The 23,655-nt window shown below is 27.7% G+C and overlaps 2 protein-coding genes and 1 long non-coding RNA gene across 3 annotated transcripts; 1 reads left to right on the top strand and 2 right to left on the bottom strand.

Annotated features, from left to right (window-relative positions):
* Window positions 1-16,668: 16,668 nt before the first annotated feature.
* Window positions 16,669-18,949, bottom strand: LOC113377645. Its single transcript, XR_003367108.1, has 4 exons — window positions 18,855-18,949; window positions 18,119-18,242; window positions 16,858-17,023; window positions 16,669-16,784 (listed from the first exon to the last, which is right to left on the bottom strand). It is a non-coding gene; the product is annotated as an uncharacterized LOC113377645 (long non-coding RNA).
* An 834-nt stretch (window positions 18,950-19,783) lies between these two features.
* On the bottom strand, window positions 19,784-20,899 carry LOC113377644 (protein transport protein Sec61 subunit beta-like). The gene is made up of 3 exons (XM_026618026.1): window positions 20,744-20,899; window positions 20,084-20,280; window positions 19,784-19,971 (listed from the first exon to the last, which is right to left on the bottom strand). Exons 1-3 carry the CDS (start codon window positions 20,744-20,746, stop codon window positions 19,884-19,886), a joined length of 288 nt encoding a protein of 95 aa, XP_026473811.1. The 5' UTR covers window positions 20,747-20,899; the 3' UTR covers window positions 19,784-19,883.
* A 1,436-nt stretch (window positions 20,900-22,335) lies between these two features.
* Window positions 22,336-23,084, top strand: LOC113374921 (esterase CG5412-like). Its single transcript, XM_026614882.1, is given in 3 exon segments — window positions 22,336-22,502; window positions 22,504-22,705; window positions 22,708-23,084. Coding segments are annotated over 3 exon segments (642 nt in total). The 5' UTR covers window positions 22,336-22,439.
* Window positions 23,085-23,655: the final 571 nt, after the last annotated feature.

The raw sequence follows: 23,655 nt of genomic DNA, 5'->3' as shown, positions 1-23,655 counted from the left end.
TTTCAGCCCTCCTAGCCATCAGAAATAAAAGAAAATAAAAAGATTATTAATCTACAATGATGTCGCAATCGCCCGAACTAGCGATGAGTAAAAAATTTTTTTTTTTTTTTTAAAATGGGCGACTGTTTGAAAAAAAAAAGTTTTTTTTTTACTGTTTCTTTGAGTTTCTCGAATTTTTAAAAAATAGTAAATGTGGAATTTGGGCATAATCCTACTTCGGGCTATAGATAGGTCTATAAACAAGACTCTCTGAACGTTTCAAGTGAATCGGTCGATTAAAACTCGAGAAATCGTGTCAACAGTACTGAAAAAGTGTGTTGTCTGAGAAAAAACGCATTAAAGTTTTGCGTGAAGCCAAACCAGTATGAAGACCCAGTCAGTAAAATGTCTATATCTCCGAAAATAATCCAAATTTTCAAAAAACCTTCTCGTACCCATATTCTTAGATAGTTAAACTTTGAAAATATGAAATAAATAAGATCGATTTTTTTGAATTTCTACACTAGAATACCCCCTTAATAGGCGAATAAAACCAAAAAGCTTTACTGCTTATTAGGAACTATACAGACTAAGCTCTACAATAAGCACCATTCATATAAAAACATTACTCAAGCCAATTTGGTGCTATGGAATACAATTAATGGAGTGCGCGTTAATAAGAAAATATTTAAGTTATATTTTATCATTAAAATATTGTTAATGTTATTTATAACGAATAAAAAAACAAACTATTAGATTGTTTTTTTCAGCATGACATTATGATATGTAGATCTCCCTATTACGACTGGCAATGGTAAATTAACAAACTTGCTAAACAAATTGCTGAACAGTTGTGAATATAGTATTGAATAAAAAAAATGTAATGCCTTCATCTGGAGTGGGCTAATGCCTTCATCTCGATGTGATAGCATAGTTGATGAACTTGACAAAACACAAATTTAGTATTATATTAGTTAAAACAGACTCAACAAAAAACATCAAACCTATTGTAAATGACTACTAATACGACAAAAATACAAATATCGTCTAAGATGCAAGTTCAGCAAATGAGTGAAAATTGTGAAAAATAAAAAAAATGGATAAAATCTCCTGATGTCAAGCAGTAAGGACATCGGTTTCCACTTAAACATGAATAGAATATGTTTTCATGTAAAAAAGCTCTACCCTACACTGTTGCATCAAAGTAGAAAACAAATACAGTTATCTATTTGTACAATTTTTTTTTCTAAAAATTGTTTACGGGGACCCAGTTGGAGGTTCCGTCTTCCTTAACAGAAGATAGTAGGTTCGATATCTGCCTCAGACACCTGATGTCAAGCAGTGTGAAGACATCAGTGTCCACTTGAAAACATAAATAGCATCAAAGTAGACTATATGCCAGCAATATGAGAGTAAATCTAATATAGTAAAGGATATCGAACATAGTTAGGCCAACATTTGGGTTTTCTATAACAATGCGTAGTTCAGAAATATCATTATAACAGCTCATAGATTCTGATCGCTGTTAGAATACAAAAATATATATAGAGAAAAAGGTATTGGAAGAAAAATTATCTAATAATTCAACATTAATCCTAAATTTTTTATTATTTTTTTGTGATTATTACATTATTTTTTTATAACCATTTTTCGGATATCATGCTAATGGACATACTGCTATTCACTTTTTACTCTAATAATCTAATTAAAAGTCATACACGGTAAAATGTAACAACTTGACATTTATTAACAGTCGTAGTAAAAATATTATTTAAAATGGAAAGGAAAAAAGCCCTTGAATCATGAACAATAGCAAGCTATATTGTTGCTAAAATTCAAATTGCAAACGACTATTAAAAGTGACAGATTAACTAATCAAGAACTTAGTCTAAAAACTGAATTACACTGACAATAAGCTGCGTTCGTTCAGTTCTCACTTTTTCACACAGTGAAAATTTAGCCCTGTAACTTATAGAGTTTTGTCAATAACTCTGATTGTTGTATAATTTACGAATATTGCACGTGTTCTTCATCCATGCAAAAGCTTATTTTAGGTAAATTTTTCAATTATTAAAATAATTTATATACTCATATTATTTTTCCATCAATAAACTGAATATTAAGTCAAAAATAATAAAGCACATCAAGGTGCTGTGAAAGATATATAAATTGCATTTGCAGCAAAAATCTCCCTGAATGCAGATATACGTACAATACCGAACTATTATCAGAGAACCATTGATACATTTATTTATTGTATGCAAAAGTTTGCATAAAAACAATGATTCGCATTTATAATATCTTTGATAATAATATATGCAATGAAGTATCGCTATAAAGAGTAGCACATATTAGTATATCAAATGCCAATAGTATAAAATATGTAAATACTCCAAAAATTATGTTGAAAAAAATTGGGAGAAGGCTGCATAATGCTTCTTTGAGCCACAAAATATGTAAAAAATAGAGATAAACCTTCTGAAATTTTTTTTTCGATATATGAAATTTTGATTCGTTTAATGAGAGCATTTGGAAACAAATAATTAGATATTTACAATTAATTAGGCTTATTGCGGTTTATACTGTGTTGACCATAAAATGTGATACACGCCACCTAACAAATTGTGAACCCACTAGTCAAAAATATTCAATTTTGGTATTGAAAGATGATCCAGGTAGTGAAAACCATATATCCAATGAAAGTATATCAGCAATACTCATGCAGAAAAATGGTATGCATTTAAATATTCTAAGAGTGGTATTAAGCAAAATTAAAAAATGGGCAAGTTTTGGGGAGAGCTTTGTGGAAAGCCAACGGGCAACATTTTACAAAAATAACTAAAATCGATTTGCTCCTTGTTCCGCAAAAAACACTTTAATATTTCCTGTACATATATCCTGCTCTGTTATAAAAGCTCATAGATTACTTATAAGTGCAATCAATCACCCTATCTAGATGGAGGTTACGCATTTATTTAGGATTATTTACTAATGATGAATTGCACAACTTGCAAAACTGAATGAATAGAATTAGAATAAAGATCTATACACATACCAATTAGAGATCATCACGAATGGTGAACCACAATGAGAGAAATTAAATTATTCAACAAAATATATTTTGTCACAACAGGGCGTATTAGTAAAAACAATCAAGAATTTATTTCAAATTAAATTTCTTCAACAATAGAAATATTATTCCTTCAATTACCCAAAAAATTTAAACTAAAATAGCTGCTAAACAAACAGAAATCTTTCATGTATTGGGAATTTACTAGAAAATTATAGCAGGGACTCTGAAACTAAAAATTAAATAAATGAAAGTGAGTAATTTCATAAAATCTAACGTAAGGATCAATGGATTGATCATTTTATTGGGGAGTCTATCATCATATAAAAAAAGATGAAAAGTTATTCCTCGAATAAGTTAATTAATTCCAAAATTAAATGTTATAAATCCAATTCAAATTACTGTATAGAGTTCCTCTATAATAAGCATTTTATTTTAGAAAATAATTTGTTCACATATAAGAAGTCTTCGATGGACTTTAACAACTGAAGGTAAGTAAATAAGCTTACTAAACACATATCAATAATTCCTGAAATGCTTCCCAAAAACAAAACTAGTACATTTCTGTACAAATTCAAAAGCTTCACTCTAAACTATTCTAATAATTAAAATGTTTGCATAGAGTAAATTCTACATGAACTTTACGAGAAGCCGTACATATTAGAATTTCTAAAGCAAATTTAACACTCTAATATGCATTCGCACTAATTGTAAGCAAAGCGACGTCATCGTGCCTGCCCCAGGAAAATTAGTTTGGAATTATTGGACATTTTATTATTTCATTTGCATTATATAATATCTAGCCTTCATTTAGTATGACTGACATTCATAAAATTATTTAAGATTCAAGCAACGATTTGAAATCTTTGATATCTTTGTGTGAGGGCTAAATGCCTTTTACTGGTAAAAAATCAAATTCCTAAAGAATTAAATTTTCAGCGCAGTAAGTTATTTAATTTTATATTTAATTAGTTTTTTTTTGAAAGTTCATATTAAATAATACTCTATTATAATTTATTATTTGATCAAATATATAATACAATATTATTTTGACTTGAATTTTGAATTTCAATATATTATATATATATATATATATATATATATACACATACATCAAGGTGCTCCTTAATATGTATATTTCCGAATTTCTTTTTTTTCTCTTTTCAAATTGATAAAGAAAAATTCTCTAAAAGTTTTTACCAAATTTCATATGCGTATTCAGTAGATCTAAGAATTGGCTACTATTTATTTTTCATACATCTAAGTGTATATGGGTTGTTGAAAAAACTTAAGGTAATAATTGAAGTATTTATCAAATGTATGTTTTAAGGTCAGGGACAGTAGCAATAATTACAATATAAAATCAGATAGATTTGGTGAACAAATTAGTGCTGTACGATGCTTGGACACACTTTTAACTGATTTACATTCATGAAACAATATTTAAAAATTTATTAGAGTCGAAAATTATAGAACGCCATAATTTGATTAATCGAAGTTATATTAATTGCATGCTTATGTGTAAGCATAGACATACATCAAAAAAACATACCATAAATAAGAATCAAAGCATAAATATTATATTTTTAATAATTTATTAAAAAAATATTTTGTAGACAAAAGTATGAAATAATGACAAATATGTAACGCCAAAAATAAAATATTTTGAGCAATTCGCAAAAAAAAACATTCAAGTATATTGCAAATATACATTGTTATGTAACCAAATAAAGAAGTCTTAAGATAAAGATAAAGATATCAACATAAAAAATGATAGATGAAATATATTCAGTAGATTGAAGCCACAGCAAAGCGTGGCCGGGTATGCTAATATATATATTATATACAGGTATGCTAATATATTAAAAATTAATAAATAAAAAAAATTATTTAGGTATAACTTAGCGACAAATGAATTAAAAGTGAAAATTCGTGTCATTTTTTATTGAAAATTCGACGCTTTGCAAAACTGTTTTTTATAATTTGTTTTGTAGAGCGTCGAATTTTGAATAAAACTCATTCATTTGTTCGCTAAGTTATACTTAAAAAACATTTTTAAAATTTTTGTAAATTTTCCCATACTATTTCCATACAAAACTTTGATTGAATAGCGCATTATCTAAAAGACAATATTAAGAGCTAAAACTTATAGAGTATTTTTAATTTTTATCAATTTGGAAGCATTTGAGCCCCTGGGAGCAAGAAAATTAGAAAATATATATATATATATATATATATATATATATATATATATATATATATTAGGGTGGTCCTTAAAATGGTCATTTTCGAATTTCCTTGCTCCCAGGGGCTCAAATGGTTCCTAATAGATAAAAAACAATTCTCTGAAAGTTTTAGCTCTTAATATTAACGTTTAGATAGAGCGCAATTCAATCAAACTTCGCATGGAGAGAGCATGAAATTTTTTTTGAAAATTTAAAAAAAATATTTTAGGTATAACTCAGCGACAAATGAATGTTTTATTCATTCATTTGTTCGCTAAATTACACCTAGAAAACAATTTTAAAATTTTGAAAATTTTTCCATGCTATTTCCATACAAACTTTGATTGAATTGCGCTCTATCTAAACGTTAATATTAAGAGTTAAAACTTTCAGAGAATTGTTTTTTATCTATTTGAAACCATTTAAGCCCCTGGGAGCAAGGAAATTCGAGGATGACCATTTTAAGGACCACCCTAATATATAAGGTTGTCAAATATCTCCCTTCCGCCTTTTTGTATTATAAACCAAGAGCAAAAAAGCGGAAGGAAGATATTTGACAACCTAATATATATTATGTGTGTATGTGTGTGTAAGTTAGAAATGTGATTAGAATGATTAAAATTATTGATATAAAAATATGCATGTTGATTTTATGCATAATAAAAGTATTGGATAAGAAATTTTCTCATATATATATATATATATATATATATATATATATATATATATATATATATATTGTATGATTCATTATTTCTAGTATAACTCAATATGTTTAATGTTTAAATATATATGGTATGCGTAACTGGATTTGATATAAAATACAATTGAAGTATATATAACAAAAATGTTTAATATTTCGATAAGCGATTGGATATTTCGAATGTACAATTACCTGCTCTGGTTGTTAATGATTAAAATTACTGATATTGAAATAGGCTTGTTCATTTTATGCATAATAGAAGTATTTGATAAGGAAGTTTCTTATATATATTATTACTTTATGAATGATTCATTCTTTCTAGTATTAATCAACATCTTTAATGTTTATATATGGTGTGCGTATTACATTTTATATAAAATATAATTTAAGTATATATAACAAAAATGTTTAATATTTCGATAGGCGGAATGTATAATTACCACTCTGGATGTTTATTCTCAGCATATTGAAATACCATTTATATACTCGGCAATTCAGCATATCGTTGTGCGTCATTAGAATTTGAAAAAAAAAATAGATTTTGATTCGAATTTATCGAAAAATTGAAATAAACGCAATGAAAAGATATCAATACACTATGTTCAATTTAAAGTGAAGCCTTTTCTTCTTCTGCAATAGACATTTCTATTTGCGATTAACTATATCTCAGAGAACTTCAATTAACTATGAAGAATATCTGGTAATTGTACTCTTGCAATTAGATATACAGGTAACCCCCTCTTAACCCGTTACTTCTATACACGGATTCGCTTTAACACGGTTGAAAAATTGAGACTCATAACACGGTACTTTTAAAGCATGGTTTCGCTATAACACGGTTTGAGAATTGAGCAAAACTCTAATAAGAAATATAGTAAAACCTATAAAAAACAAACTTTATCCAATGTAAAATTAGTAAAATCGCCGAACGATAGCCCAATAAATGTGATGAAACTAGTGCAAAAGACAAGTAATTCGATATTAAGCATTAGAGGGCGTACACGTGCTATCGAAAAAATATTCTAGGATTATGCGAACAATATATTTCATATTTCTTAACCAAAGATCCTTTATATAAAGTGAGCATAAAAGTTTATTAAAGATAATCGCAAATATAACTTTTTTTGCAAAAAATAATGCGCGGATCTAGAGGTAGTACAAACTGCTCAGAGGATCAAAGGAGCAAAATAAGGATCTCGTTGGATAACACTTTATGACAAAAAAAATCATATATTAGTCAAGTGTTGTATATTACTTGTAAAAAAATTAATAAATATAATAATATTTATTATAAAATCATGATATGTAGCATGTTTTTTTAAATTCTTGTAAAATAACCCCTCTTTTTGTACTTAATAGAACTATATAGAAAAAATTATACTTGGATTTCTTATTTTAAAAATGTGACATTGGTTATTATCGCAGAAATGGTTATCAGAACCAGACAAATATTTATATTATTTAGATAAAGGTATAAAAAGAATGAATATAAGCGTAATAAAATCAACAAATCTAAATAACATATAATATATATGTTATAATTTGATTAAGTACCTCAGTATATACTGCATATCTCAATATACTGTGTTCAATAATGTCAGTCGATAGTAGTTAAAAATATTATTAACGCGAATATCACCTTATAGAAATATAGAATAATTATTAATTTTACATTATTAACATAAGTCAAATTTATTATCGCTCTGCATGTAAGGAAACAGTATATATATTACCTATTAAAAATAATTTTAGTTTCGGGAACAAATGATATATGTACGTAGCAATAATCCTTTATAATTTAGTAAAAAAAAAGTTAATTACAAGTTTGCATTTATATTAATTAAGGCGCACAACTAGTGTAAAATTTTCAAAAAATCGAATTTTCAATTTTTCCATATTTCGATAGGTTATACCTTCAAAAATAACATACCAAAATTTTAAATCGATATCTTAAATAGTTTTTGAGTTACAGCCATTTAAAGAGTGTATATAAAGTATATAGTATAACGATCATTTAATCTTTAAACGCGTTTTCTCGAAACAGATTTTTCCGAATTTGCTGCAGCGATTACTCAAAAACAAATGATCCGATCGCTATCATTTTTTTACATGCTCTATATATGTTCTATATATAGCTCTCCGTTAAATGAACTATCGATTTTTTGATCGGATCAAAAATCGAATTTTGGCAGTCCAAAAACGACCAAAATTTTGGGTAAAATCGACTTTTTTTAAAAAAAAAAAAAAAAAAAACGCCGTCATTTTGTCAATTTTTGATTTTTTTTTCTTTTTCGTAGTTTATTTTACAGACAATATTATCTAATTTAACAAGTTTTTTTTTTAAAATTTCATTCACGAATCACTGCAGCAGTGAAGGGCCTTTTTTGTCGCGCCGTTGGAGATCGACGATAACTTAAAAAATATTTAATTTTTTTCTTCAAAAATTTTACTATGTATTGTTAAAACATGTATTATTATATTCCTAAAATTTTGAAATGATAGATAAAGTAGTTTTTTTTTAATATAAATTCCCAAAAATCACCTTTTTTAGGCGGTTACACCAGTTGTGCCCCATAAGCAAATTAATCCCGAACAAAATCGCATATCCAGCTTTAGATGATCGTATGAAATATAAATATATAGGTAATAAGATAAATATTTTAAAATGTATATTATACTATTTCATATAATTACGTTATTGGTACATATTAGTGAAAAACTAGTGATAAATAAAAATGTTATATTAATTAAACATTACATGTACATTTGCGTTCTGCTGTTAATTAATAATCTAAACTATGGGACAGGAATAAAGACAAGGTTAAAGATTTTTTAAAAATAAATTGAATAAAATCAAATGGTTTTGATAAAAAAGAAGACAAGGAAGTATCCTACACAATTTTAAAGCAAGCAAATAAAAATGACGACAGGCTAGATTTCTGGACCTATATTCTTCATATGTGAAATTGTTTGAAACTCAACAAACATCATATTATATTTTTGATCCGTTATATTTTCGTGCACGCCAGCCAGGAGTGACTTTGTTCTTTTCCCAGATCAGAGGCACATATCTAATATGTTCCGATATGCTCAAAAATCAGCAACAAAAAATGATCTGTATAATTTCTATGTTTGAATTTTGTGCTCAGTTTTAACAAAACACATTATATATGCACACGAGGGTATTCTGAAAGCATACGACCTTTATCCATGACCAAGTTCCGGCTACTTGAAAGGCTCAGTTTTTGGTAAATACTCGTTCGAGCTCAAATCGCCTACTCAAATCAAAGATGTCTTAAACCGTATGTAAAGAGATTCTGTAAACTCATTTACTATCGTCCAAAAACTGCAATTGTTGATGGCAATATGGGTGAAGTTCACCAAGTAGCATTAAACAATCGCCAACTTAAAAATCAAGATTCACACATAAAGAATGGCGGATGCTGCGTTGAATCAGGTTTAACCAAAAACATGTTCTTTTGAACATTTCTAACGAATCCTTGGATAGTCATGGAGATATCTTACATGATTATCTTCAAAATATTAAAACCATTACAAAAGTGTACAAGGTTCTTTACAAGTTGAAAGTAAAAATTACCACATTATCTTTGTAAAGAGATTAAATCCCCAAGTACTTAGGGTAAACGAGGCAGAGAGATCGAAGCTTCGTTGAGACTAAGCAGAAAAATAAATAAACAGAGAAAAATTATTGTAAAATTGTTACGGTATAATAAATTTTCATACTACCCTCTTTATATATACATAAACTTAAACTTCAGCAAGATGATAATTTCATAAAATTTAAAAAGCTGGAATAGGATATAACAAATAAAATTAGTTAGGATGACTTAACATTGTTTATTAACTTCCCGAAGCAGAAGTCATAAAAAAAATTCGATTTACTAATTTTATGTTTCCTCGACGTTTCAAGCCATTCTGAATAGAATGAGACCAAATTTAGAAAAAGTATGTGTGTGCGTGTGTGAGTGTGAGTATGTGAACAGATTTTTTGCCGTAAATCGACGTTTTCTCAAAAACGGCTGAACCGATTTCCAAAATTTAAAAGTCATTCGATGTATCTCTATGAGGACTAGCGTTTATTAATTTTGTGCAACGATCTGCCGAGCCGTTTCTTTGTAAGTAACAGAAAAGTGAAAAAAAATCGTCCACATTCAAGCTCATACTACCTAATCGATTTTAAAAAATCAAAAACTGTTCGAAAGATATCAGTTGGGAATGATACTGATTAGTTCTAGGTAAAAATTACCAAGCCGTTTTCTTGTAATTAACTGTTGAAAAAAAATTTAAGCCGATTTTTATGGAACTTTTTTTTGCGATATATATTATAGTCTTATAGAACTTACTGAAATATTACGGCCTTACGGCAAGTTGTTCAACTTTAAAAAATCATCAATGTTTGAGAAAATGAGTAGTTTTTTTGACGTTTGTTAAAATTAAAATTAGACGTTTTACTTGGTATAACGATAGAGTACTTGGTCTTATTGAACATACTAAACCATTAAAGTCCTACGGAAACTGGTTCAATTATAAAAATTATTGATTAGTGAAAATTTGCTTTTAGAAAATACTCCAAGTTGAAATATGTGTAATAAATCCACTCGGAATACTTTTAATCACTCATAAATTAATTTATTTTTTATTAATTAAGTCGATTATTTACATCTATAGAGCAAGTTCATGTAACTTGCTTCGGGAAAAAATACAAATACCAATTATAGTTATTATTTATTTAAATTAATAAAATTAGTATTTTTTTTTAAATTCCTCAATATTTTTTACTTTTAGTCACAGTTGACAGTGCTATAAACCGTTGTGTTAGGGTTGATCAATACATGTTTATTTTGTAAGTGGTGGATGTATTCTTAACAGGATATAAAAATTTAAACAAAAGCTGCACATTTGATTACGTATCAAAAATTAACAAAAAAGGAAACGGCAAAGAAAAATACTACATTTATTTTAATTATTATAAATTCATGAATCATGAATAATAATGTAAATGAATCATTTTTTGATGTTGTTAAAGGAATTAAATATGGTCACAATGTCAGTGACGATTGAAAAATTAGTGTGATTACAGGCGTACGTTTTTTTAAATTAAACAATTCTCTTTGAACTATTTCATCTACTTCCAACGAATAAATTTTATTCCGTTTTATATATATTATGCTGTTTATTTCATGATCCTTATTATGCAATCTATAAAATTAAATTTAAGACTTCATTTAATATTTACTTATTAAATTTAAGACTTTATCTAATTTGAAGTTCCCCTTTCATTTCAATTGACACACAATCTGAGCTTTGTTAAATAAAACATCTATCTTCATATACTGATGAAAACACACCACGGAGTAGAAAATATACACTTGAGATAATTCCCTGAGTCTGGATCAAGATCAAAATATTTAAAAAACAATATATTGCTTTAAAAAACTGACATTCATAATCATATATAATATACACCTCTATATTCTTCCTCTCATTTTAACTTTTTTATCGTACTTTATGTAATAGTTATAGTAATGATTATAGTTTTATATGTTGCTTTATTTTAATTCTTCCGTATATACAGACCTTGAATACAGAATGTAAAAAATGAAGGAAGGGATTAAGTAGCTCTTTTAAAAGAGATTTTTTTAAATATTAGAAACTGAGGAGCAGATATTATTTACCACTTAATATTGGTTAAAAAAATGTTTTTGGCAAAAAACCTGATGATGAAACTATGTAGAAATTATATACATATAATTTCGGCTAGAGTTATAGCCGAAATGTATAGATGAAAAATAATTTTTTGAAGAAATTATTATTAATTTATTAACAGGATCCTGTTAGATAATCCACTCATTTATTTTTATCATTTTCATTTTGATCATATTATCATATTTCTGTATATTATTTTTTCAACTAATTTAAAAAATCCATTTTCTTTTCTTAAACATATTGTTTGCCTAAATCTCATCAAGATCATGTTTCTTGACAGATGTCCTGAAGATGGAACGTACCTAGTTCCGAAACGTCGACAGTAAATAAATAACTAAATAAATATACATATATATATACAAAGCTCAGATTGTCAATTGAAATGCAAGGGGAAAATTTTAAAAATGTATATATATATATATATATATATATATATATATATAAGGGTGGTCCTTAATATGGAAATTTTCGAATTTTATTGCTCTCAGGGGCTAAAATGCTTCCAAGTTGATAAAAAAAATCTCTAAAAGTTTTAGCTCTTAATATTAACTTTCAGATAGTGCGCAATTCAATCGAAGCTTCGTATGAAAATAGCATGGAAAAAATTTCAAAAACTTTAATTAAAATTGAATTAAAAGTGACAAGTCGTGTCATTTTTTATTGAAAATTCGACGCTCTGCAAAACAGGTTTTTTATAACGTTTTATAGATCGTCGAATTTTGAATAAAACTCATTCATTTGTTCGCTAAGTTATATCTAAAAAACATTTTTTTAATTTTTGAAAATTTTCCCATGCTATTTCCATACAAAACTATGATTGAATTGCGCACTATCTAAAAGACAATAATAAGATCTAAAACTTATAGAGGATTCTTTTACCAATTTAGAAGCATTTGAGACCCTAAGAGCAAGGAAATTCGAAAATGTCCATATTAAGGACCACCCTAATATATATACATACAGTGTTTTTCTAGATGGTTATTATTATTTATGATTTCAATTTCGTGAACTAAATTCCTACTTTTTCCTCTATAAATTATTCATTTTTCATTTATTTTATTCTACGTTTCGGAGATAATGACCTCCTGAGTAACTATTAAATACACACAAAATTATTTTTCATACAAGTATACAGTTTTTTAAAATTATTGCAAAATTAAAAAAAAATATTTTTTACGTACGTAACACGCCGAGCTATAGATTTATGAAACGTTTGCGATTATGTATGAAAACTAAAATTATGAATTCATTTTCTTAACAAATTCTTCGTTTAAGTGTACCATTTGTAATTTTACGCCCGTCTGTGAACCATCTGTAATCTTCTGCTTGTGGATTATTGTTCGCTTGCTCAACAAAATTGTAAAAAACCATGTAAAGTTTGTGTGTCTGTTCTAAAATTGATTGCTTTTTGGTACTTTTTATAAAATTGATTCTGCAAACAATCTCCTTTCTGGGTTTATTAAGCTTAACTAGACCGACGAGTGACGGTGAGACTTGCAACGATAATTTTAGTCGTCATACGTATTCCCAAATGTAAACATCTATAGCACAACGTATCTTCAAATACAATTCATAGTAAATGTAAAATTTAACATTTAACGAACGACTGACTTTATTTGCAGTTTCATAGGCGAAACGACTTTTTTAAAATTTTTCTATAGTTAAGAAGTGCATAATCGTATAAAAAAATTATAGGTCGTTTTTAATAGTTCCCGAGTCAGAGAATACCCCAGAAACGTAGAATGAAGAAAATAAAATATTAATGAACAATTTATTGAGAAAAAATAAGACTAAATTCAGAATAAATAATATAATGATTATATGACATACATATTATATAGAAATTTATAGATAATGATATTGGCATATGTATTAACAGTGACTAATAATCGGCTATAACTATCAATCAATAAATTAATAAAAATTATTGATATTATGCCCGATTAATAGACTCTGTAAATATATATACTCGAAATATTAGCAGTCAATAATTCGAAAACAAAGTAATAATAAATAAGATATCGATTCTGAACGATTCGTTACTAGATATTGCAGTTCTAAAAAAATTACACAATAATCACAAAGCAAATAGATAAATCATGTTTAAACATTTTTTTAACCAATTTTCGTTAAATTATTTAAAAAAAGTTCAATTTTCCTATTTATTTTCTAAATACTGCACAATTAGAACTGCCTAGTATGGAAACATACAGAATAAATATCTTTTATGGTCTGTGAACTCTAAAATGCTCGTGTCTGGAAAATAATAAGGAAAAATGTTTGTTTGGCAAAGTGTTAAAATTGGAATGAACTCACAAAATCCTCGAGAGGTTCGGCGAGTAGTGAAGCTGTGAAATGAAAAATACAAGCACATAATATTCCCTACTGGTCAGGTCACACTGTCGATTCGCACAATAGGAAAAGGCACTTATTTAACATTTTCCCTTGGTCGAGCCTTTCAATTGCGGGTGAACGTATCCAAACATCTACGCGGAACAGAACTAGCCCCGAAGAGCACATAACACAATTCCATATAAGCACGCAAACTTAGAACACATTTAGAAAATTGAAGAACTAGATATCGCATCCTCCGATGGAAAAACAATACACATACTTAATCACAAATACCAAACTATTAACACTTAACAACAACGACACGTTGAATAATTTACCGTTTAAAATGCTCTCGTATTCGGTCCTCGCGTATATTATCGGGTAAATTTCCGACCCAAAGGTGCCGAGTCTCTCTAACCATCTTGCTCCGAACTCTTCATTAGGAAATATTACGCTTTTCACTTCACTACGTGGCAAAAATTGAATTTACACACCACCTCAATAGACACATTTTTTATATGCTATACTAAAACAGTCCTATGGAACACATCACTCTCCGATTCAAGTTCGCCACTTTCCAATTAACTTTGCACATGGTTATAATACCATACGTATCACTTTAGTTTATATTGGGTAACGTGTATTATTCACATTTATGCACTTTTTATTTATTCACTCCACTCACTACATAACATATACTATTCCTTTGCAGATGTTCACTCTGTAAGCGGCGTTGGCCGACTGAGCGGCTTCTAGAAAATTACCACAGCGCATGGCTCCGCCCATCTAGCACGTATATTGTCTCAACTCGAAAACATACTGCGAACACACACTAGCTAACTTAAATGCAGGGCCGAATTATTATATATCTACATCTATTCAAAAATTCCACGGCCCGTTCTTGAATAGTATCGTTATATTATTATTATAACCAATTGTAAACATTGCCACAATTAAAATAATTCTATTCATTTACAATGAAAAATGAATTAAACCAAATTCCACTGGCAAAACTTTATTTCATTTATATTTACATTCAATTAAATGATCAAACTATTTTAACATTCCTTAAAAATAATGCATTACATGAGCTGTTGATGATTATATTTTGTTTTCATTACATATAACTAGCAAATGAAACATTACAATATTTGAAGAATTTTAAAATAACATAATTCTTTAAACTAATTAAACAAATTAAACGAAACAAATAACAATTATATTTTTTTAGTTCAATATGATTTTACCGAATAATGATCATTATATATAATTGTGACAAATCCACAATTTTTTCGCTAAATGTGCTATTTTTTAAAAATTAACCAATCTGCTCGGTAACGGACCAGTCTCTCTAAGCTTGAAGTTTATTTTGTTGGCAACGCTTGGTTGGATTAGTTTTTGACGTTTCTATTTTTACAATTTGTTTTGGGTGTGATTGTGATTATTTATAAGTTTTAAAGGGATATGTTTAAATTCGTAAGTATAACAATTTTAATATTATATAAAGATCTAAAAATTATATACAGGTGCAATAATGATTATTATGATACCTAAGAATTTATTAAAAGTTATTTTAATAAGCTACGTTTCTACCACACCCAATGCAACCATAATTATAAGCCAAGAAGAGTAACAAATGGTGACTATATATTTTACAGTTTAATATGTAACCAGTACATACCGGATGAAAATAAAAATAAACTCGTTTATTTTTTATAAAAGAAAAAACTTAATAATTTACATTTAAAAGTCAGCTATATTGTTTGAATGTTAGCAATACCTTACATGGTCTTTTTTTGTATAGCGAAGGAAATGCATTTACGCATCCCAGACTGGTCTTTTATCTGGGTGTGTCGGACTCAATATTGCCTGGGTATAACACCGACTAAAACCTCCGCTTTGCCTTTGCCTCTGGTCCCCATGGAAATCGCAATTACTTCGTGGGGGGAGGATCTAGAATGTTATCTTCTACCTTACATGGCTGTGTGCATACAATTGCACTTCAGGAAAAATGTAAGTCAACAGGTTTTTAAAGGTAAATTTATGTATTCTTAAATATGTGTTACATTCTGATCAACTTTTTCTATTTCAATTATTCATAACAATCAAATATATATATATATATATATATATATATATATATATTGTTAAATTTATTATTATTATTATATATATATATATATATATATATATATATATAATAACATTAAATGAGAATATAAAATATTGAAATTCAATATTCATATACACTAGTTAGTGTAATTATTAAAATTCATGCACACTACTTATATTAGTTGATATTATTGTTTGGTGATTATTTTTATTAAATTTATTTATATGTTTAACATTTTACTTTTCTTATCACCTTATCAATATTTTACTGATCTTAAAATACACAATGAATAATTTAATAAACTATGATTTATTATTTATAAATTATGATTATTCATTGTGTATTTTTAAATTTTAATTTAATTATAAATATGCACTTTCACCTGAAATCTTCATTAAGTGTTCATGTCTTAAAGATCTTGCTGAAGTTCTTGGTGAAGGATAAATAAATAAATAATAAGTATCTCGAGAAGCTTATGCTTTATTACCTTCTGATTAATAATTGTCTAATATATGTTCCAAAGTATTGTAAATTTCATCACTAGATCTATGTAAAGTACCATCTCTATCTACCTCAATCAAAATCTTGCTTCTTGTTCATATTATCTTGTCCACACACAATCAAGAATTAAGTCTGAAAAAAAAAAAACAAGAAGAATAATCAAATTGTAAGAACTATTAATAAAATTGTATATATATCTATATACCTGAATACAATGCATGCGAAAAATGCAGGCGGAACGGCGAGGGGGGGCGCCATTACACGTAGTTTTTCATATAATTTCAATGACTGTGGAAACAGTTAAAAAAAATAGGAAAGGGGGCTCCAATGAACAAATAGTATGCGGGCGCTGAGTACCCTTGGACCGCAACCTGTAATTATATATATAGTGCAGATGGTTGATGACTTACATGAGAAGAGGAAATACAGAGAACTGAAAGCCGAAACACAGTACCAGGATGCATGGAAACACAAGTTTGGAAAGAAAAATGCATAAAAACGATTATAAAATTATCAATGGTCATTAATTAATAGTAATAAGATGATAAAGGGAATAATAAACAAGGGAAGGGAAGAAAATCATTGATTTTATGGACCTGCCTTTGTGCAGACTACTATTTATTATTATTATAAGTTTATGTTGACTACATATGCACAATTTTTATATTTTGTAAATTCATGTTTATTCAATTATAGGCTTAAGTTATTAATAGATTAGTTTTAACAACAAGTGCAGTAGAACTTCATCAATAACAGACTCGATGTGAATCGTATCTTATGAATAAATAAAGCTTTAATTTTTTTTAACTCTTGTAGTATTTTTACGTGGTTACTTTCAGCCTAATGCATATGCTATTTGTATATTAGAGCAAGTTACTTCAATTTTTAGTTAAAGTAAAAATATGCTATAAAATTTTATAACATTGCTAAAGAAAAGAGAAGCATAAACATAAAAAAATGACATCAAATTATAATTGCTAGTAGCTAAAAGAATAAAATTAATTAATGACAACTCAAATTCTATAATACTAAAATAAAAACTCTTATTACCACAAATAATCTAATAAATACTTGTATTAGATCTCAACTCAATAAACTCTAAAGACATCAATATTGCAGATGTGTACTGGATGGTAAAAATCAAATCAGTTCTTTTTAATATTCCATCTTCAAATTAATTAACATCATTTCGACATCAGTGATCAATAGTAAGCAATTTTGCATACTCATTACCATGCGAGGATCTATACCTCGCATGGTAAGATAGCTAGATGAAAATAATTTTTTGAACAGCCATAATATGAAACATATGATCAACATGTTTGTCTATAAGGAATGAAAATATTATTTAAGTATTGTAAAAGTATATATATATATATATATTTATAAATTAATACTTTAATTATATAGAATCATACAGAAAAGGAGATTAAATCTAGGTTATAAAAAAAAATCTTTATGCAAACCTTGTCAACACATAGTTGATCTTCTGAAATAAGTTGAAGTCTGTGTTATGGGTCCAGAGGGCGGCTGGCCTCAGAATCTACACTTCCTATGTTCTATAACTATTCTTCTCTATTAATGTATAATCTTAAAGTAACTAATATTAAGAATGATATTTGATTTAGTCATACTCTACAAACGCTTTAAGATATTTATTTGTGAATCCATGAATTTTTCTTTTGTAACCTCATAGTTAATTACAGATAACTTAGAAAAGGATTGAGTGAAGTAAGGGTAACCTTAAGTGGAAAGTTACTAAACAAAAAATAACCCTTCAACCCAAAAAATCTAAATGAAGATAACAATTTCAACTGTTACGCAACAAAGGGGTTAAATGTGACTGAAGTATTCATACATATAACAACTTATAATTTAAGATTTTTTATTTAGTTTTGCTATAGTAAAAACTCCGTACAATGAAAATGAGATCCATGGGACTAACTATTGTCGATATTTCAGTTGGAGTGATAACCAACCTGATACATCTACAGATTTGGATTGCTTTCAAATTTATTTATGTCTCAACAAAAATTTTTGGTAAGCTAAAGTATTCGAGTATTGGTCTTCTATATTTGCTGATATAGCTTCAAAACTTTTCGTTTATTCTGAACATCATGTTCCAAACTTTACTGATGATGTTTATTATGCTTAAATATAAAATGCAAATAATTCATTTTACTTAATTCTTTTAGAGGATACAGTTGGATATTATAACATATACCAGATAGTACCATGGTTACATTTAGTATAAAAGTTGAAAATAATTGGACGACACAAAATGTAACTTTTGGCACAAGATTAATGACATTTGTATATGGTTGCTGTCATTGCTAGTAGGTTCGCTAAAATATTTCACAATACGAACATACGGCGCTGATGAGCTTATGTCTAACGAGAAGCGCATCAAGCATAGAAATGAATAAAATAAGTACATATTGTGGTTTAATTTAGAAATAAATATGTATTTTTATCGCATGTCGCATTATAATACCAATATGGTAATGTTTTATTACATGCTATAATACTATTCCAATGTAAAATTTGGGGTGGAACATAGTGCAAAAAAGAATTGAAGTCTCACATTCAAATTAAACATTTTATTTAAGTTATTTATTTAGTAAAGCAAAACTAAATTCACACGCACACACACACACACACACATATATATATATATATATATATATATATGTGTATATAATTCAGAATCATACAAAATATATATATATATATATATATATATATATATATATATATATTTAGTTCTAATTCCACTGAAGAAGAGTTGAATTGGGACTCGAAACATATGGATCTATAAATTCACTTTAAGAAACAAAATTTAGATTATTTATTTTTATTATCAACCTGTTTTACCAACATATATATATATATATATATATATATATATATATATATATATACATATTTGTGTTTGAGTGTGTATTTATGAATGCATCTGTCGAGTGCATTCATAAATAATTATAAGTAATATTTATAACTAATTGTGTATTTCAAGATGAATAAAACTCATTATTATATTTTCATTGTTTTATAAAATTACTTAGTTTTATAAAGTTATAAATAAATATCTAATGAAAACAGTTGTGAAAGTTCTTACAGTAGATTTTATACTCAGAATAAACTGATAACTCCATTCACACATATACCGTAAGATGTAAAATATTCACTTGTTTAAATAGGGTATAAAAAGATTTTATGATATTTAATGATTTAAGATCTTGTATATTTCCCCCAAATATGTAGCATAAATACTGAAGCAATGAACAGCAAAGACATTACAAGAACGGGAACAGGGCCTCTGCAATATAAGTTTACATTCTTATAATTCCAAAATAAATATGTTGAATGAAAAAATGTTTAAATGAAAAATCAAATCACAATATGGATCAACATTACATCAATCAACTTACACTTTTATTCCTGGGGAATCATCTGTATAGAACCTCCACATACCTCCTGATGAGGTGCCAGTATTGTGGTTGCGAGCAGACGTTGCTGGAGCATTTTTTCTTTGTTTAACTGTACCTCCTGATCCACCTCGAGGAACACCTGCTTTGCTGGGTGACCTACTGCTAGACCCTACAGATGTTGAACTTGCTGGAGCAGGCTGTAAGTTATTGCCAGCTATTTAGTTGAAATTATAATTGAAGATCACAGTAGTTCTTATTCGTAGATACATATGTAATGATTATTTCATTATATATGTAATAGTCTATGAATGTAACATAAAAATTTGATCTCTTTTAAGATATACCTATAGTGCATAAATTAAATGAGTTCATAATATAAATTTCAATCCTTTAAACAAAATATTTGATGTTACAGAAATTTAAACAAAATTAACACAACGTATTCTAACAATTAAAGTACGATGAAAAGATAAAAACGAACTAATAGAACAAGACTATTTTTAATACATCACTATTCAAAGTTGTTACAATCAATCACCAGAATATCATGGTTTTACAAGATATCAATTATTAACCACTAAAATATCACAGATTTAACAAGATGATTTTTTTCTATCACTTTATACCAAGAATCATTATTTAGAACGTTTAGTATCTTACCATTATTAATAAATTTAGTAAGACCTTTCTCAGCGAAATAAACTATTTAACGTAACACAGTTGTCCACAATTCTATATATTGAAAACACAAGACACGCATACAACTTTTTTGCTGGCTTTTACACGTACACAAGACGTCATCAATATTTTTATTTCCTTACGTTGGCATCAGCGACGACGTGATGCCAACTAGAAGTTTTTTGACAGTTATTGGAAACTGTTGTAAGAGGGGGCGCTTTCAGCTTAACATTTCACCAAAATCTAACCAATAATTCATATTTATTATTTAGGGACCAAGAGATAAATAAACATAAGTAAAAACTACCCGCTTAACGCTTAATTGATGCTTAAATGTTAAAAAATAGCGTAAAACTAAACAGCACTAAATGCGACTTATCTTAACATGTTTAGGATGTATGGATATAGAAAATTTGATATGTATCAACTTTATAATGAAATATAGATCATTTTCAATTAGTTGGTTAATAATTTCAGCCATAGTAGTTAGTATTAGTTAGTTTATGTTTACTTATCTATGTAGTTAGGCCTATTTTCATACACGATTGGAATGTCCTTCATAGAAATAAATATTATAAATATTTTTCTTTTCTTTCTCCTCAGATCATCATTACAAATACTAACTGTTGTTTTTTGAATTATATTATTTTCAAAGAAATATTCTTACAATTCAAAGAAATATTCTAACCGTTTCGCTCGTTTCGCTATTCTACAATTTCATCCATATTTTAGCATCCGAGCTCACGGAGATAAATTAACAAAGGAAACGTAGGAAGTAGGCTCAAGTAAAATGAACGCTAAATCTGGACAATCGCTAGAACAAAGTGGCTGCGGGCGCTGAGGAAGTAAACAACTTAAGAAATCATTTAATTAAATGATTAATTAATTATCTTAATATGAAATCTCAGCTGTGTATTGTCCCTCAAAATGTTTGATGCTCAATTTCTACATGTTTGAGATTGAATTTTCAGCCAATAAAATATACGCTTGTACACTGTAAATATTAAAAAACTATTAAGATAGTGCAAGCACGTTCAGTTCACATGTTGAACTTCAAGAAAATGTAAAATGTCTCTCAAAGTAAACTCACGATATTAACGAACATCACAAAAAAAATATAGGATTAGGGGACTAGGAAAAGTGATTTAATTATAAAAATTCATTAAAATTTTGAATAATGGGCGCGCGAATTTTTCAAACTTCTATCGTGATTTGCTAAATCTCACTTCTTACACCAAAATCTGCAAGTTCTCGCAATTAATCATGATATTAATTATTTTTTTCTGTACCATCCTAATCAAAAATCCAATTATCAGTATAATAGGATAATATCTAGACGATGGCCAGTTATCCTACTCGCGCCATTTAGTATGTGACTAAAATGTTAGCTTAATTTACTTTATATAGCTTGCTACCGTCAATATTAAATGGCATTAATCCACTGTCAAATATCTTGTTCATTTCTCATTCTAGTTCATTGATAAAAATCAAATATTTTGTAGGTTATGATATAATATAACTCCACTTTTATATTTTCAAATTAATTAAATTATATGTAATAATAATCTCTGTCTTCTATTAAAATCTGAGAACTTATTTAATAAACATCTCAATTAAATTGAACATATTGCGTTGAGAAAACCAAATAAAAGAGCAATTTATAGTAAAACTACTATAAATGGCACAACAAAAACTGAAAATATTAGCATTGCATGGTTATCGTCAAAGTGGACCAGTTTTCAAAGGGAAAAACAGGATCTTTTAGAAAAATCGTGCAAAAATATGCTGATTTTATATATATTACTGGACCCCACAAAGTAGTGGATGAATTTGGAGTATTAGAAGATGTAGAGTCTGTAGAAACTGATCAATATAGTTGGTGGTTTAATAGAAATGATGTAACATTTAAAGGTGATAGACAGGGTGGACCAGCAATTGGTTCGGAGAATCTTTACAACTAATAGAAAAAGCCTATGAAGAATTAGGTCCTTTTGATGGAATTCTTGGATTCTCCCAAGGTGCCTGCTTCGTGGGATTAATATTATATTTACAAAATCGTTGTTGCTTGAAAACTAATTTTAAGTTTGCAATCGTAGCCGCAGGATTTTGTTCAGGCAGCCTACCTCACAAAGATTATTATGATGACATTCTAACAATACCGAGTTTGCATATATATGGAACTAATGATAAAATTATAACTCCAGAAATGAGTGAGAAATTAGCAAATGTTTTTGAAGAGGAGAAGAGGATTGAAGTTTTACATTCCGGTGGTCACTTTTTTCTGCTTCGTCGCAGCAAAAGCAACAATACATTGATTTTATGAGAGACATGCTAATATCTAAACTTGAGGAACAAGAATTAGAAAGACCTGGCGTTATTATTACAACTGATAATAATATTAATTAAATTTAAACTGTTAAGTTCATATACTTAGTTTTGAATGTCAATGTGATACTAATATATACAATAACAATTATTAGAAGTTGAATTAATGTTTTATTTCAGTTTGTATTAAGTTAAATTAAAACACAACATTTAAATTTAAGACAATATCTTTTTTCTCACTTCAAAAACAAATTTAAATGAACGGCTTAAAAGTGGAGTTAATTAAATTTTTTAAGTTGAAATTTAATTCTAATTTAAAAATTTAATTTAATTGGTGGGGAGTTGAGTAAAAAAATTGCATTTAGTATAACATTGCACTGGTGCATATTAAAATATAAGCATTTTGAATTAAAAAACATATTGTTTATTTCACATTTATTTTAAAAATTAGTACGATAAGTAATTGTACACTAAAAACTTGTTTTATATACTACTCTATATTTATACATAATTTTGAAATAATTGCTAACAAAAAACTAAGTTAGCACAATTGCTGTTTAAGATTGTAT

The sequence above is a fragment of the Ctenocephalides felis genome, unplaced genomic scaffold, assembly GCF_003426905.1.
Source record: "Ctenocephalides felis isolate EL2017-DRISC unplaced genomic scaffold, ASM342690v1 CF-g0.4_SCAFFOLD_01886, whole genome shotgun sequence".
Lineage (NCBI taxonomy): Eukaryota > Metazoa > Arthropoda > Insecta > Siphonaptera > Pulicidae > Ctenocephalides > Ctenocephalides felis.
The sequence above is the reverse complement of the archived record's forward strand: the minus strand, read 5'-3'. Positions and strand labels throughout refer to the sequence as shown.